General features: G+C 45.1%; 1 protein-coding gene and 1 pseudogene across 2 annotated transcripts in view; one reads left to right on the top strand and one right to left on the bottom strand.

The window, feature by feature from the left end:
• The first annotated feature begins 4,337 nt into the window (after window positions 1–4,337).
• Gm52274 lies at window positions 4,338–4,470 on the top strand (annotated as a pseudogene).
• A 2,064-nt stretch (window positions 4,471–6,534) lies between these two features.
• The window catches only part of Osbpl11 (oxysterol binding protein-like 11), a 73,550-nt gene continuing 64,097 nt past the window's right edge, over window positions 6,535–15,987 (bottom strand). The window contains exons 11-13 of one of the 2 annotated variants that reach the window (NM_176840.3): window positions 15,242–15,424; window positions 13,439–13,592; window positions 6,535–8,111 (exon numbers count right to left, since the gene is read on the bottom strand). In NM_176840.3, coding sequence (NP_789810.2) covers window positions 8,049–8,111; window positions 13,439–13,592; window positions 15,242–15,424 — 400 coding nt within the window. In that variant the 3' untranslated portion in view covers window positions 6,535–8,048. The remainder of the gene's footprint in view (window positions 8,112–13,438; window positions 13,593–15,241; window positions 15,425–15,987) is intronic. The other variant, XM_011245797.3, reaches the window with a different exon arrangement.

Raw genomic sequence — 15,987 nt, 5'->3', positions numbered from 1 at the left:
GTGGCAGTGCATGATTTTAATTCCAGAACTTGGGAAGCAGAGACAGGAGGATCTCTGAGTAGAGGCTATCTATATAGTGAGATCCAGGACAGCCTGGGCTACATAGAGACACCCTGTCACTAAATAAATAAACACTTAAATATAATAATAATAATAAACTAAAATGAATCAGACCTCTATCCTCCACTACTGAGTGCTGGAAAAACAGGTTGAGTGCCACTACCACACTGGGTAGAACCTCTCTGCCTAGAAGTCTATTCCGGAAAAGCCCTGCCTTATTCGGAGAAAGGCTTCCTGTAGGGAAGGAACACTTCGTCTGGAGGAGGTGATTCTGGCTGTAAGCAATGGCTTCACAAATCCCAGAGTGGGTTTGGATTTTCCCCCACTGGAAACCAGGATCCAGAAGAGGCTCATAGACTCGGCCTCTGCCCTGACTCCCTGTGCAGCGCAGGGTTCAGGGAGGGAAAGGAGGCAAGGATGGTGCTGCATGCTTTTATAACCCACCCCATGTACGCATGTGCACAAATAGGGAATGGATGGGAAAAACGCTAGGGGAGCTTTGGGCTCGCCATACTGGTGCTGTTTCAGAGAGGGGCCACATGAGTGACCCCACTTGGGAGCTTTCACTTGTTACTTCTATGGGAGGGTCCCCTGCAGGCTTTACAGCAGGCAGGAAAAGACCATCAGGGTGAGATAAGAATGAAACTTAGAACAATGTTAAACCTGAGAATCTCAGAAAAAGACCAGTACCATGATTTCTGAGCCACATTTGAAGCAAGCTTTAATTAAATACTGGCAAGGATGACAGATACTGGCGAGGTCCTTTCAGGGATTCTGCAGAGGCTTGTAAAGGGAAACACATAAGGCGCCCATATTTCCCGTCACAGCCAATCAGAGGCAAGTGTTCCTCCCTACATCTTTCATGCCTGAGTACCTCCCGACTACACGTGATCAAGCACATCTAGTATGATCAAATAAACTTGGTTAGGGGAACAAAAGTATGTGGCTTGTTACCACCCATATACAGTAGGCTCCAGCGTCTCTGGAAGTGTCTATCCTTGGGGAGGGGCTCATAGGTGAGACATTTTTGTTCATGGCTCTTTCAGGCACAGTAATTAAACCTTAAAACATAACTCAGAACATTACTTAACCAGGATCCCACCTAACACAGAGAACAAAACTGTACATTCTATATGATTTCATCATACTAAGTTCACAGAAAACAATCTGTGATTGATTGGAGAGTGGTTGCCTTCAGGGTAATGGGAGGCTCTGGGAAAGGTAGGCATGGCAGCAAATGCCGGTAATCCTAGCACTTGGGAGGTAGAAGATGGGAAGTCCAGGGCCAACATGGGCACTCGAGATCCTATCTCTGAGTCTGTGTCTGTCTCTCATACACACAACAACAAAAGTCAACAGCCAGGTGGCAGGAGTGGCACACACTCGTAATCCTACCACCACTCAGGAGGCAGAGGCAGACAGGTCTCTATGAGTGGGAGCCCAGTCTGGACTACAGAGCAAGTTCCAACAAAGCCAGGGATTTGTTATACAGACAAACCCTGTCTATAAAAACAAACAAACAAACAAACAAAAGATTGACTAAGGAGAGTAAAACTACTCTGTCGTCTGTGTAGAAAACTGGGATCTACAGAAAATCTGCATGAAGTATTTAATAGGCTATAAGATGTCAGTACATGATAAAATTAAATTGTATTTATTTTTAAAAGATTGACCTACTTACGTATGTATGTATGTATGTGTGTATGTATGTATGTATCTGTGTTGTCTTGGTCAGTGTTCTATTGCTGTGAAGAGACACCATGACCATGGCAACTCTTTAAAAAGGCAGCATTTAATCAGGGCTTGCTTACAGTCCCAGAGGTTCATAGTACATTATTATCATGGCAGGAAGCATGGTGATGTTGTATCAGGAAGTGTTCACCAACCTCAAAGAACACCAAGTAACTGGCTCTGATTATTAGGGTCTCTTTATTACAAACTCTTTATTACAAAGGCTTCCCGGTACTTTGTCATATATGTCAGGTAGTCAGGTAGTGAGACTTCCAACTCTGTCCTTAAGCACTGTTTGGCTGTTTTAGATCTTTCTACTTTCACATAAACGTAAGAGCAAGTTTGTCAGTCTCTACAAAAACCTCCTAGGACCAGGACTTTGATATCTGATCAGGTTGTAGCTCTCAGCCACTTCTCCAGTGATGTGCTTTGGTTTTGGCTTTGATTTTCCCCTTAATCTGTAGGATTGTAAGGGTCAATATAAGAGCCTATGATTCACCAAAGAATGATACCCTGGACTCTTACAACAAGTATATAAATACAAAGAGTATTTTATTCTGCAGAAGTCCAGCATGCTGGGCTCTCCCATTACCAAGGTAGAGAGACAACCAAGTGAGCTCACAGGCCTAATTTAAAGCACATTAGGGGATTTGGGTGTAGGTGACCTTTATCTTGCTCCATCTCTAGGGATAGTCCATTACCAGGGCATGGAGGCTGGAAACTGTTGCTGAGGAAGTAGCTGAGGAAGTCTAGAAACTGCTGCTTAGCAATTGTCCTTGCCTCAGGCCAGGTGGCAGGGTAGCTTCTGATAGCAGGGCAGTTTCTGACTAGCTGCCTGAAGCCCGGGTTTTTTTCTAGTAACTGACTTTCCTGAGCTTGCCTGGACTTGCCCAGGTCTTAGGCCTAGTCTCCTGGACTGCCAATTTGAAGCCTATCATGGAGTCAGCCTGTCTCGGGGTATCTATGGAATTTGAAATTAGATTTATATCATTCCATTCTGGGAAATCAAAACTATCTTCTCTTTCATTCAGTTGGGATTCCCCCCACATACACACTGGGGGAGCACTGCAGGTTGGATTTCTGGGATTCTGCCTATAAGTGATCATTCATTGGCTGGACTGATGCCTAGATTTGTGAGAGCATTTCCAGAGATGGCTGGCATTGTAGGTCAGTGAAGTGAGGGGAGACCTATTCTCATGTGGCCAGCACCATCCAGTGAGATGGGGCCTGGGCAGAATGAAAGGCAGTAAACAGATGTTCATTTGCACACACGCCTGCCAGCTGTGGTGGTTTGAATAAGAATGGCCCCCACAGCTCATATTTTGAATGCCATTATTTGTAAAGGATTGGGAGGCATGACCTTGTTGGAGGAAGCGTGTCACTGGGGGTGAGCTGAGGTTTTAAAAGCCGATGTTAGCTGGAGAGATAGCTCAGCGGTTAACAGCACTGACTCTACTTCTGGAGGTCCTGAGTTCAAATCCCAGCAACCACATGGTGGCTCACAACCATCCGTAATGAGATCTGATGCTCTCTTCTGGGGTGTCTGAAGACAGCTACAGGGTACTTACATATAAATACATCTTTAAAATAAAAGTCTCTCTCTCTCTCTCTCTCTCTCTCTCTCTCTCTCTCTCTCTCTCTCTCTCTCTCTCTGCCTATGGATGTAGCTCTCACCTACTGCTCCAGTGCCTGCTTGCTCCCCACCATGATAATGGACTAAACCTGAAACTGTAAGCAAGCTCCCAACTAAAATGTTTTCTTTCATAATAGCTGCCTAGGTCGTGGTGTCCCTCCATAGCAATAGAACAGTGACTAAGATACTAACCTCATTCATCTTCAACTGGTGCAGATTGGTTGCTGTCAAGGCCCAAGACTCCTCTGAACTTCTGATGTAGATTCACACCAGCAACCCTCCAGGAACGGCTAGGCTCTCGGGGCATTGCTGGGGCTGCAGCACTGGTCCCTTCAGCATGAGGCTTCCAGCTTCTTAGACTTTGTGCAGAGGTCAGAGGACAGCTTGCAGGTGTCATTTCTCTCTTCCACCATGTAGGTAGGTCCCAGAGAGAAAATGGAGATTGTCCAGTTGTAAGTCCAGACTGTCTCAAACTTGAGATGCCCCCGCTTCAGTTTCACAAGTACTGGGATTGAAGGCCTATGCCCATACCCTAGTTAATTGCATTTTTATTTTATTTAGTGAGCATGCTAGTTAGGGTTCTCTAAAGGTATAGAATTGGTAAATGAAAGTGTGTCTCATACATATAAAGGAGGTTTATTAGATTGGATTCCATAGTACACTCCATGCATTCTTGCTTCTGTATTAATAGTTAAAAATAGTGCCCTTAAAAACTCATTAAATGTTGGTGCTGGTGAGATAGCTCAGGGGTGAAGAGCACTTCCTGCTCTTCCAGGGGACTAAAGTCAAGAGGCTTATGACTAACTGCCTGTAACTGGTTCTAGGGATCCAACACCCTCTTCTGGCCTCCACAATGTGCACATGAAGCTCCATAGACATACATAAACAAGAATACAATTAAAAGCTCATTAAATACCCCGGCAATGGGCAAAGAGACACTGTTGGTGGTGGTGTTCTTCTATCAGTTAGGAGCAGAGCAGTTGGCAGTCCTCCTAGCTTGATGCCTGGCTTGGTAGCCAAAGTTGCTTTATGCCTAGGACTCAAAAATCCAATCCAGTCCAGTCTAGGCAGCGCAGTACAGGAGCAGGAAGACAGAGACTTGTGGACTCTCATGCCACCAACAGACCTGCCCTCCTGCACAGGCAGGCCACAGACACCTGCTTGCTGTCATATCACGCAACACAGATGAATGATGTCACCCAGGGACCAGCCAGCTGAGTGGCCAGCTTGTATCGGGAGCCACCACAATGTGCACGAATGTGGTGGGCAGATGGGAGAGAAGGAAATGGAGCAGCTTGAGCATTATGATGAGAGATGGAACTGGAGACTCAAGCCTGTTGTACATGGCGAGCCCCATCACCCGGGGCCATGGCGAGGCCAGGCCCAGATGCTACTGAGGGCCGTGTCTGCGTCTGTGGCTAGTGGCAGGGACTGTTGCCAATGTTCAAGGCTCATTATTACCAGTACACAACATGGAGATGTTCCTGGTAGGATATCCAGGGACTGTGCAGCACTCTGGAGAGCTGGCCCCATTTTTTTTTTTTACCAGCTCTGGCACTCAGAAGTACGCTGTGCACCTCCCCTGGTAGTGGAGGCTAGGTGAACCAGCTCCAAGGATGAGACAATGGGAGAGCTGGTCTCTGAAACTCATCTCCTGTGAGTGTTGGTTCAGGGTTAATGGCTTCCCTACCTCGCCCCTTAACACCTGTGGTGGTCAGGAAAGCTAGCCCCAGAGTCATGACAGTAGAAGTGGCCCTGCCACTCAGTGGCTGCAACACTCAGAAACGCAGGCCCTACATCATGTCTGACCAGCACAGTAGAGCTGGCCCTGATGGTGGAGAGTAGAGGGGGGCACGAGTGAGCTGTCCTTGAGGGTATTATGGAGAGAGGGATGGGAAAGCTGACCCTGGGGTCATGAGAATGGGTGACCTGTCCCTGTCCCTCATGGGCTGCAGCATTCCTCTCAGTACAGCGGGCCTTGCTTGGGCAACACAGTGGAGCTGGCTCTGGAGGTGTGGGTGCAGGTGAACAGGCCCCAAGGGCATTAGAGCCGGAGAGCAGACTGCCTCCTGCCCATGGTGGTAGTGTATGGCCTACAGGAAGCAGTGCTGGAGAGCTCCCCTGGTGGTGCAGATGAGAGTTGGCACATTGACCAGCTTAGCTACCTACCACCCAGGCCCAGATCCAGGGCTCTGAGTTGGCTCAGCCCAACATCTGTATCATCCGCTACCAGTTGGGACACACGAAAAGCCCAGTCCTGCTGTTCCAAAAGCTGCAGGATCTCCATGACACAGGGCAACAGCAGCATAAGAGGTAGGAGTCCTGAATAATACTGATGGTGTCACGCAAGCCAGAGATCTTGAACCAGACCAATGAACGACTCACTGCCATGAACATTTGCAAGTGAAGATGTGCAGACGGGGATATACTGTGGGACACACGGTGACACACTACAGCTTCCACAGTGAGATGTTTTCTATACTTTGTTCTGTTGCTACTCGTGTGTTTTATGTTGACAGGGAGGTTGCAAGAGTGAGGGGCAGATGTGAAGGCCCAGGGTGATTAATGGGAACATGATGGGAAACCCATAAAGAATTAAAAAAAAAACAAAAAACAAAAAAAAAACCCTCATTAAATCTAGCCAGGGTGGTGCATGCCTCTAGCTGGAGAGGCAGAGGTGGGTGGCTCTGAGTTGAGAGCTAGCCTAGTGTACAGGGTTCCGGGTTAGCTAGGCTTTATCCTGAGAACCTGACTCACAAAAACCCAACAAGTAACAACAAACACTTATGAGTCTACATTTACTCTGTAAGCTTCCCACCGTGGTGATAAAGGACTGAAGCTCTGAGACCGTAAGCCAACACCAATTGGAACATATAGATACTGAGACACACGGTTGTTCAGGAATCACATAAAAATACAAACCGGAAGATACCACTGAGTATCCTGTGTTGGCCATTTGGGTTCACAAGTGTTTAGTTCCCATGTGTAATTCCCTAGGAGAGAATTAATTTTTCACTTGCGAGTGGCTGTCAGTTGGAGACAGCTTTTGGGTTGAGGTGTGTGTCACCAATACAAACTCTTTTCTCCATTTATGAAAGAGACGCCAACACTGCTGGTCTCTATTTTTATTGTTTTTCAATTTTCCCAACACATGAATGACAGCTCATTTTGAAATTTATTTTTCAGTGCACTTCACAGCAAAAATGAAAACGGAATCATTAAAATGGTTGAACACAGACCAATTCTTTTAATTTACAATTTGCTGAAAAATCATTGTCGCTGTTTTCACCCTATGAACCCTACTAAGAGAACGGTTTCTCAGAGCGCAGCCGCAGCCGCCTGGCACGGCCTACGAGCGAGCGCCAGGTGCATTTGCACACTGACTGGAAGACCACGTGGGCAGGAGCAGGGTAAGGCACCACTCTGGACAGTAAGGTAGCTTGCAGTAACAAGAGTCAGCACCACGAGTGGGTGCTCAGCAAATACTTGAATAAATGAAAACCATAATTAGCACGATTCTGTTCATCGCCAGCAATTCTTCAACCCCAATAAAATACCTATAAAAAACCAATTTTTACCTGAATGCAGATTGCTGCTTTTTAGTTCATACTCTTTCTTCAGTGTTTACATTTCCTTGAAAAATAAAATAAAACCATATGTTACGTGTACTCAGCCACAGACATAATTGAATTACTGACAGACATGAACAGGTTGAAGTTTTAACTTTTGAGTGAACAGAGGTCAGATAAAGCAAACTTGCTCAGGATAGCACATAATACTGAATATGAACCTACAAGTGAAAATAGGTAAGGAAAAGTAACAGTTTTCTTCTTAATATTTTCTATTTTTTTAAATGCCTTAGTTCTTGAGAAAGCCCAAAATCTCATATTGACATGAACACATTTTAAAAAATTGTCTCTTAAGTATAATATTTAATAAAACTAGGTATTGAAAAATGTTCTGAAATTTTTCAAGTCAATGTTGTTTTCAAGTATATTAAAATGTTCAGAAGAAAAAAATTCCTCCATGGTTACAATTCTAATTATAAATACACTTTTAAAAGAGAGTTCCAACAGAGCACTGACGGCCTTCCTCAGACACAGGCATGGCCTCCAGAGGAGAGAGGCCTTGGTACAACAGCCCAGTGATGTGTGAACACTGACTTCAGGCACAGCGGCTGAATCCACTTGGAGGTCACGTTCCTCTTCCTCTTGGCTGGCTTACAAGAGCAGTGAACACTTCAGCTATGGACAGAAAGCAACACAGATGCTGCAAGAGACGTTACTTCTGACTCCACAGGAACCCAAGTCATTGAGTTCTCTCTGCTGTCATCTGTTGCCCCCGAAAACACCAGAGGCTTGAGCAGCGTTCAGAGCAGATCAGATGACGCAGGAACCGGTAGGTGGAAGGCTCTGAGATGGCACTGCTCGTGTTGGGGAGCAGGCTGGAGGCCCATCGGCTGTCCTTAACACTTTGGTCTTGCTGCAGGGGGATGGGCTCAGTAGGGACATTCGTGTTCAGGCTGTACAGTTAGCAAACAGGTCACTCAGTGCAAAGACTCCATCTGAGAGGGCTTGGGGTACACAGAGGAGAACCTCGTTTGTCCAGTCTTAGAAAGCGTGTGTCACTCAGCTGGTTGTGATGGAATTCCTTTCCACAGGGGTTTGTGATACACCCAGCCATCTCCCTGAAACAAGTGGAAAGGGAGTCAGAGCACCATCCTGCCAGCATCTCCCATTCAGAACCCAACCAGAACCAACAGTAACATGGAGTTCCCCAGCCTCCACGCTTGAGACCTCAGATGAGGGGGGAATGTTAGCTATGGTTTGCATGTGAACTGTCCCCCACTGTGGGTATGTTTAGGAGGTAGGGGATTGCTGGATCCTGGGAGGATTTGCCCAGCTCTGCCTCCTATGGACCTGACTGCCAAGGTGACAACCAGCTTCCTTAGGCTCCCAGCAGGCCCCGGCCTGCCACCAAAACAGACTATAGCCCCTGAAGCATAAGCCAGAATCCTCCCCTCTTCAGTGGCTTGTCAGATATTTTGTCCCAGAGGCAAGGACAGTGACCATGGTATGTGGAAACTTAGTGTGTGACTCTTGGACATGTAAGTTTGCAGAGGCCACTTCTAGCAAATAAACCATCTGCCAAGGTGCTGCAGACGGAGGCAGAGTACGAGGAAGTGTTCATGAAGTCAACACCAAAGAGCAGGAGGAGGAAAGAGCTGCGGCAGAAATGCAGACATGCAGAATGCTACAGACATGCAGAATGCTGCAGACAGAGCAGGAATGTGGTGGGCAAGGTGAAGGTGATGAGGCCTGCAGGCCAGTGTGCAAAGGGTTAGCCTTGAACTCTGCCTTTATGCTCTCAGTCTCTTTAATTTAGTCAGAATTTAACTAAATCAGTCAGGCTCCTTCAGGCTGTCTTGAGTAAGCTTTGTCTTCATGTGACCTTATCTTAACAATGAATCCTAAGGACTAGCTATGTGAATCTACCAAACCTAAAATCCAACTCCTTCTCCTATACCCCAATACTAGCCAACCCCCAGCCATTCTCACCCATTCTTTTTGTTTGCCTTGTACCTAGAAATCCCCACTTGTTAGCCTCAAATTCAGACCTGAGTTACTCTCTGCTCTCAGCTGCCACTGTTTTTAATGGGGTCTCACTTCATGTCTTTTTTTTTAATATTTTATTTTATTATTTTATGTATATGAGTACACTGTAGCTGTCTTAGACACACCGTAAGAGGACATCAGATCCCAATACAGATGGTTGTGAGCCACCATGTGATTGCTGGAATTTGAACTCAGGACCTCTGGAAGAGCAGTCGGTGCTCTTAACTGCTGAGCCATCTCTCCAGCCCTCCCTTCATGTCTTTATCAACAGCCAACAACTGGGCTGTTCATTATATGAAATTATCTGGTCTACAGACCTCGGCAGCTACACTGCTCTTTGTCGACTAACCACATTATACAATCATATAAAAATTATGTGCCACTCAATTATCTTACTTTATAGACAAACCCCAGAGGGTTTGAGCTCAGTAGGTGGCACACATCTATATCCTCAGCACTTATAGGCTGAGGCAGGAGGACTGAGTTTGAGCAGAAAGGAAACAGAGGCTGGGAGAAGTAAAAATTCTAACTTTAGATGTTGAGGAAGCATCTGTGATGTGCTGTGACCACCCTCAGCCATACTGGTACCCTGGTACCCTGCAGTGCTCTCGCATGTGATGGCACATGGCCCCATGCAGTCGAACAGAACAAGGGAGGGCATTAACATCACGCTGTCTGATGTACTTGTGTACCAGCACCCTCAAAGGGACCCAGATTTAACCCTGCACGCTAAACTATGATCCCAGAGGCAGTTACCAAAGAACTTCTAGGTTCTACCAAAACAATTCCATTATTTCATTACACTTGTTATTTTTTTCACCTGTCTACCATCACAGCACGTGGGGATTTAAAAAATAAAAAGTGGCGCACTGAGCCATCTCTCCAGCCTTTTCTCTCCTCTTCTTCTCTGAGACAGGGTCTCACTTTGCATTCCTACCTGGAACTCTACATCAACCAGGGCTGCAGGCAGGAGGCTTAACAGTTGAGAGCACCTGCTGCTCTTGCAGAGGACCTCATTTAGTTTCACAACTGTGACTCCACTTCAAGGAGACCTGGCACCCTCTTCTGGCTTCTGAAGCACCAGGCACATTGTGCACATACACATTCAGATAACCACTGACACATGTGAAATAAATCTTCAAGTCTACTCTTATGAACAGGCTCTCAATAACTCATCTAAGTGAGATGTTTACATGTTGAGGTGGTTTGAATGAAAATGTTTTCCATAGGCTCATAGGCAATGGCACTATAGGGAGGTGTGGCCTTGCTGAAGTAGACATGGAGGAAGTCTGTCACTGGGGGTGGGTTTGAGGTTTCAGGACCTCAAACCAGGATCACTGTCACCCTCTCTTCCTGCTGCCTTCAGCTCAGGATGCAGAACTCTCAGCTACTTGCCAGCACCATGACTGCCAGCAAACCATCATGCCTCCTGACATGACAATCATGGACTTAAACCTTGGAACCGATAAGTCAGTCCCAACTCAATGTTTTCCGTTTTAGGAGTTGCTATGGAGTCTCTTCACAGCAATAAAACTCTAAGACACTTCAGTAGCAACAATGTCAGGGTGCTACTAGGCATGGTAGTACAAGCTTTAAGCCAAGCACTTGGGAGACAGAGGCAGATGCAGATGCAAGAAGATCTCTCTGTGTTCTAGGCTAGCCTGGTTGATATAAAGAGTTCTAGCTAGGTATACAAGGAAACACCCTGTCTCAAAAAAAGAAAAGAAAAGGCTCAGTGGTTAAGAGAACTTGCTGCTTGCTCTTCTGAAGGTCCTGAGTTCAATTCCCAGCACCCACATGGCAGTTCACAAATGTCTGATTCTGTCTTCTGGTGTGCAGATGTACATGCAGACAAAAGACCCACATACATAAAATATATAAATAGATCTTTAAAAAAAGAAAAGCAAAAATGAATGAATGAATGCATGAATCAGGGCTACTCTTTCAATCTGTCAATGGCACTTCTTTTACAAAAGCAGAGCTAGCTCCCTGTTCAGAAAAGAGCTACTTTGAAATAAGAGATAAATTTGTTTCTGCTATACCTATTTCTTTAACCCAAGGTAAGCTGTATATACTTCTGAATCCAGTTACAAATGTCCATTTGTTCATATAAACATACAAGGATGGAGCTGGTAAGATGGCTGAGCATGTAAAATCACAAGACCTGGCAACCATCCTGCAACCCACATGGTAAAAGGAAAGAATCAACTTCACAAAGTTGTCCTTCTCCTCCACATTAGATCATGTGAGTCCCTCTGGCCACAAAAGAACAAAATAAAAAACAAAGAAGTAGGGAGTTTAAAAAAATGTTGTTTATTATTCCTACAAACAACTTTGTATACAAACAAAGGATTAGAAAAATAAAACTACACAAATTATTAAAATGAATTTGGATTTTAAAAAACTTTAAATATAAATAAATGGGTATATATGAGTGTCCGGCCATATGTGTGGAACAATGTACACATGGAGGCCAGAGGGAGTGATCCCAGATCAAGCTTAGATTATCAACATCATGAGCATGAACTATGTCACCAGCCTGAAGGATAGATTTTTTTTTAAAGATTTATTTATTTATTATATGTAAGTACACTGCAGCTGTGTGCAGACACTCCAGAAGAGGGCGTCAGATCTTGTTAGGGATGGCTGTGAGCCACCATGTGGTTGCTGGGATTTGAACTCAGGATCTCAGCAAGGGCAGTCAGTGCTCTTAACTGGCAAGTCATCTCTCCAGCCTGAATTATGGATTTTTTTTTAAAAAATTATTTTTTATTTTTGTGTATATGTCTGTGCCTATATGAATTTATGAGTACTGTATGTCCAGGTGTCCAAGGAGGTCAGAGGGCATTGGCTCCCCTGGAGCAGGCAGCTGTGAGCCACCTGATGAGGATGCTGAGAACTGATCCCAGTCATCTGCAAAGACAGCAAATGCTCGGGAATACTGAGTTACCTCTCCAACCCCAAATTATGGGCTGTTTTGTTTTTGTTTTTTCTTTTTTCCATCATTTAGTTCAACTGGAAACTACTGTCTCCAAATCTATGAAAGGGGTGGTATGTTCTAGTGGCCAGAGATACATTGTGTCCTATTTTTGTTTTTTCTAGACTGGGTTTCTCTCTGCAGCCCTGGGTATCCTAGAACACTTAAGATCCACCTGCCTTTGTCTCCAGAGTTCTGGGATTAAAGGCATGTGCCACCATACCCAGGTATCAGAGATAGATTGTTTTATGTTCTTACTTTGTTATTTCCAAGACTTGCCACTGATAAAAGTCTCTATGCAGGAGGCCCATATACTTTGAAGAAAGATATCACAAAGTATCCCTGATTTTCTTTCTGAACATCTCTGTATCTAGCCACTTCGCCTCCTCCGAATGGCCAATGAAACTTCTGTCTCCCTTAAAATGTGATGCCTGGAAGTGAACAGTGTAAAATGTGAAGCGAAGACAGCCAACTACACCCTGTGCCCACTTCAATCTCCAAATATATTTCATCTGAGCTGTGGACAAGGTGTAGTACTTAAACAAGCTGTGGAAAGCTCACGAGAAAGCTCCCACATAAGCTAAAGCTAGATTCTCTGTGCGTGTGTGTGTGTGTGTGTGTGTGTGTGTGTGTGTGTGTGGTGTGTTATGTATGTGTGTGTTATTTGCATGAGGGTAGAAGCCAGACCAAGTTTAGCTTTTTTTTTTTCTTTCTTTTTGAGACAGGGTTTCTCTGTATAACCCTGGCTGTCCTGGAACTCACTTTGTAGACCAGGCTGGCCTCGAACTCAGAAATCCCCCTGCCTCTGCCTCCCGAGTGCTGGGATTAAGGGCACATGCCACCACGCCCGGCTTATTTTTTTAAGTTTTAAAAATTACATTTAATCAATCAGTGAATTGATTTTGTGAGCATGTGGGTGGAGGCAAACCTGGGGAGGTGAGTCCTTTCCTGCCACCATGTGGGTTCTGGAGATCAAACTCAGATCATCAGGATTGGTGGCAGGCGCCTTACGTGTGGACCACCTCGGTGGCCTTCTCCTTTGTGGGTTTTTTTAAAGATTTATTTATTTATTTTTATGTATATGAGTACTCTGTAGCTGTACAGATGGTTGTGAGCCACCATGTGGTTGCTGGGATTTGAACTCAGGACCTTCGGGAGAGCAGTCAGTGTTCTTAACCACTGAGCCACCTCTCATTGAACCTGGCGCTCTCTGAGTCACTGGACTCACTTTCTCAGGGTTCTGGGGATCTGAACTGGGCATCATGCTTATTTAGACGTGCTTGACTGACTGGACCATCTCCCCAGCCCTAGCTCTACTACTTTTAAAAATAAAGATGCACAAGAGCCAGCAATGCAACAATAACTAGACAGGGTTCTCACTGGGTACACAATGAGCCATGGCCGAATGCATGCAGGACATACCTCTTTAATAAAATATTTGGTTTTCCAGGGTGTGCCTGTTTCAGTCCGCAGCCTTTCTTCTGTTCTCTGGCGTTCTTCCAGGGAACGTTTGTGCTCTGTGGCCTTGTCAATTTCAGATTCCCTCAGAGAATCTGTTACATTTTTCCATAATCGCCTAAAATGAAAATGGCCTGTTTTACGAACATCCTCCTCAAAAGAGATAATTTAGAAGTCACAGTAATTTCCAATATTTACATTTCTAAGTCAGATCTGCAGTCCAATCCTGAGTTCTGTCTGAGAGCAGAGACACAGACTGTTTAAACTGTTGATCATTTTTAAATTGAGAAGTTCAATTAAGAAGCATTTCCTCAAGCTACAAGAACAACACTTTGATTTTAGGAGACTTTCAGAATTCACAAGTGACATGAGATACTTTAAGAGGCTGAGACGTACGAGGCTGAGGCTGTGGCTCAGCTGCTGGGGGCTTGCCTAGCAGACTGTGGTGCTGCCTTCCATGCCCAGCTCCACAGAAAGCCGGGTAAGGGGAGTGGAAGCCTGAAGAGGAGATGGTCAAGGCTACAAAGAGTTCATGGCCAGCCTACGGTACAAAGACCCTCTAAACACAGAGAAGACAAATAATGCAAGAAGAAGAAGATAAACTATAAAACCATGCTAATGCCTCATTAGCTTCAGATTGACATGAAGTATAAATTATAGTATGGGAACTTTATTCGATTCAGTATAGGAGACAGATGATGGGGGATGTGGAGGGACTGGAACTATAATTCAAAGCCTTTAAGTCTTTAGTCGCACTGATGGGGCAGGGTGGGTGGCTAGGGGGGGATTTAATATAAAAAAATGAGGACGGGGAGCCACTAAATATCCTAGATAGATCCATAGGAGTAAGGTAATTAATAAACTACTGATAAATTTCTTAAAGATACAAACTTGCCAAGCTGACTCAAATGGTGGTTCACACCCTTATTCCCAGCACTTGGGAGACAAAGGCAAGTGGATCTCTGAGAGTTCCAGGTCAGCCAAGGCTATACTGCAGTGAGATGCTGACTCAAAAACATGTAGGTAACTATAAAAGCCCTATACATTGAAGATGCAATTAAGCTTTACTCCAAAGAACACTACTGATAAAATAGCCTCAAAGACACATGCAGAAAACCCTTCAATAGAAATTTTATGAAATACAATCCAGCATTGTCTCTCCAATGTCTGGCTTAGTAGCAGAGCCATCCATCTGTTTCTATATTCAGTCTACTGTGATAGGCTCCATGGTGCAAGCAGACAATCTAGTTGAAAAAGCTGACTTTAAACAGATACAGTTGTAAAAGACTGTACTTTTAAGTTTTCAAATAGTTAAAATATTTGGTATTATGAGAAGACTTGGTCAGTGGTAATTTGCTTTTTAAATTTTGAACTCATCATTGGGAAAAGGAACTGCACGGTGCATGTAGAGGTCAGAGGTCAGCCTGTGGAGTGGTGCTTTCTCCTTTTCTCGTGGGTTCAGAGGATCATGCTGTCAGGCACGCATGGCCAAGTGCCTTCCCTCAGAGCCAGCTCCCAATCAGGCATCTGGTAGCTTTCAAAGTTAGTTTTAATAAAAGAGACAAAACCTTTTCTATTACCTTTTCATGCTAAAATTATGCACCATAAGATGCTGTACTGGCAAAGGGTTTTTGGGTGGAGGAAATCAGACCAAGTCTTTCATTCTACAGATGGCACAGCTGCTATAAACTGTAAAGTGACTTAGTGACATGGCTTAACTAGACTGCAGAGCTCCCAGCCTTCCTGCCTGGCTATGAGGCAACACACCTGGATTCGAAGGGATCCTGCTTCTCCAGAGGCCTCACTCTTTTCTTTGTCACGGCCAGTTTAGCCAGGTCCACAAACTTGGTCTCTCCGTTGCTGTAGGTGAACTCCAGAACGCTGTTCCATTCCCCCTGGACTCTGCACACCACAGTGTTGGTAAGGTTGTATTTCACTTCAGCTGTGACTCTAGAGCAGGCGGGAGGCAAAGGTTTCTTCCTTAGAATGTGGACGCCCAAGGACACATCTGGAAACCCGCTGTATAGAGCACGTTTCGGCCTGTCAGCACCTAAGCCAGCCGAGTCCTAGGTAACCACTCAGATGCATCAGCTTCACGCTTCAGAGCACACCGGGCAGCAGCCTGGGCTTCATTAGCATAAGTGGAGAATCTCGTCTAACCTATTTATTACAGTCTAAACCGTTAAGACATTACAAGGCTCTGGCCTTGAACTCCTGATCCTCCTGCTTCTACTCTTGACTGTTGGTGTCGTAGGCATGACCCACTCTGCCCAGCTGAGAGGCAGCTTTCGTTTAGAAGCCAATTCTCACCTCTGACATGAGCTATGTGCTTTTACTGTATGCACCTGGGCAATCACATCACTGTTACTATAGGACTGCCATAGCCCCTACCTAGACTGGACACTCCTTTGTTATCTGTTTGTTTTTAGACAAGATCTCATTAGGTAGTCCTGGCTGGCCTTAAACTCACAGCAATCCATCTGGATCTGCCTCCCCGAGTGCTAGAATTAATG

Source organism: Mus musculus, chromosome 16 (genome assembly GCF_000001635.26).
Source record: "Mus musculus strain C57BL/6J chromosome 16, GRCm38.p6 C57BL/6J".
NCBI lineage: Eukaryota > Metazoa > Chordata > Mammalia > Rodentia > Muridae > Mus > Mus musculus.
Note: the sequence above shows the minus strand (reverse complement) of the source record. Positions and strands in the feature narration are given on the sequence as shown.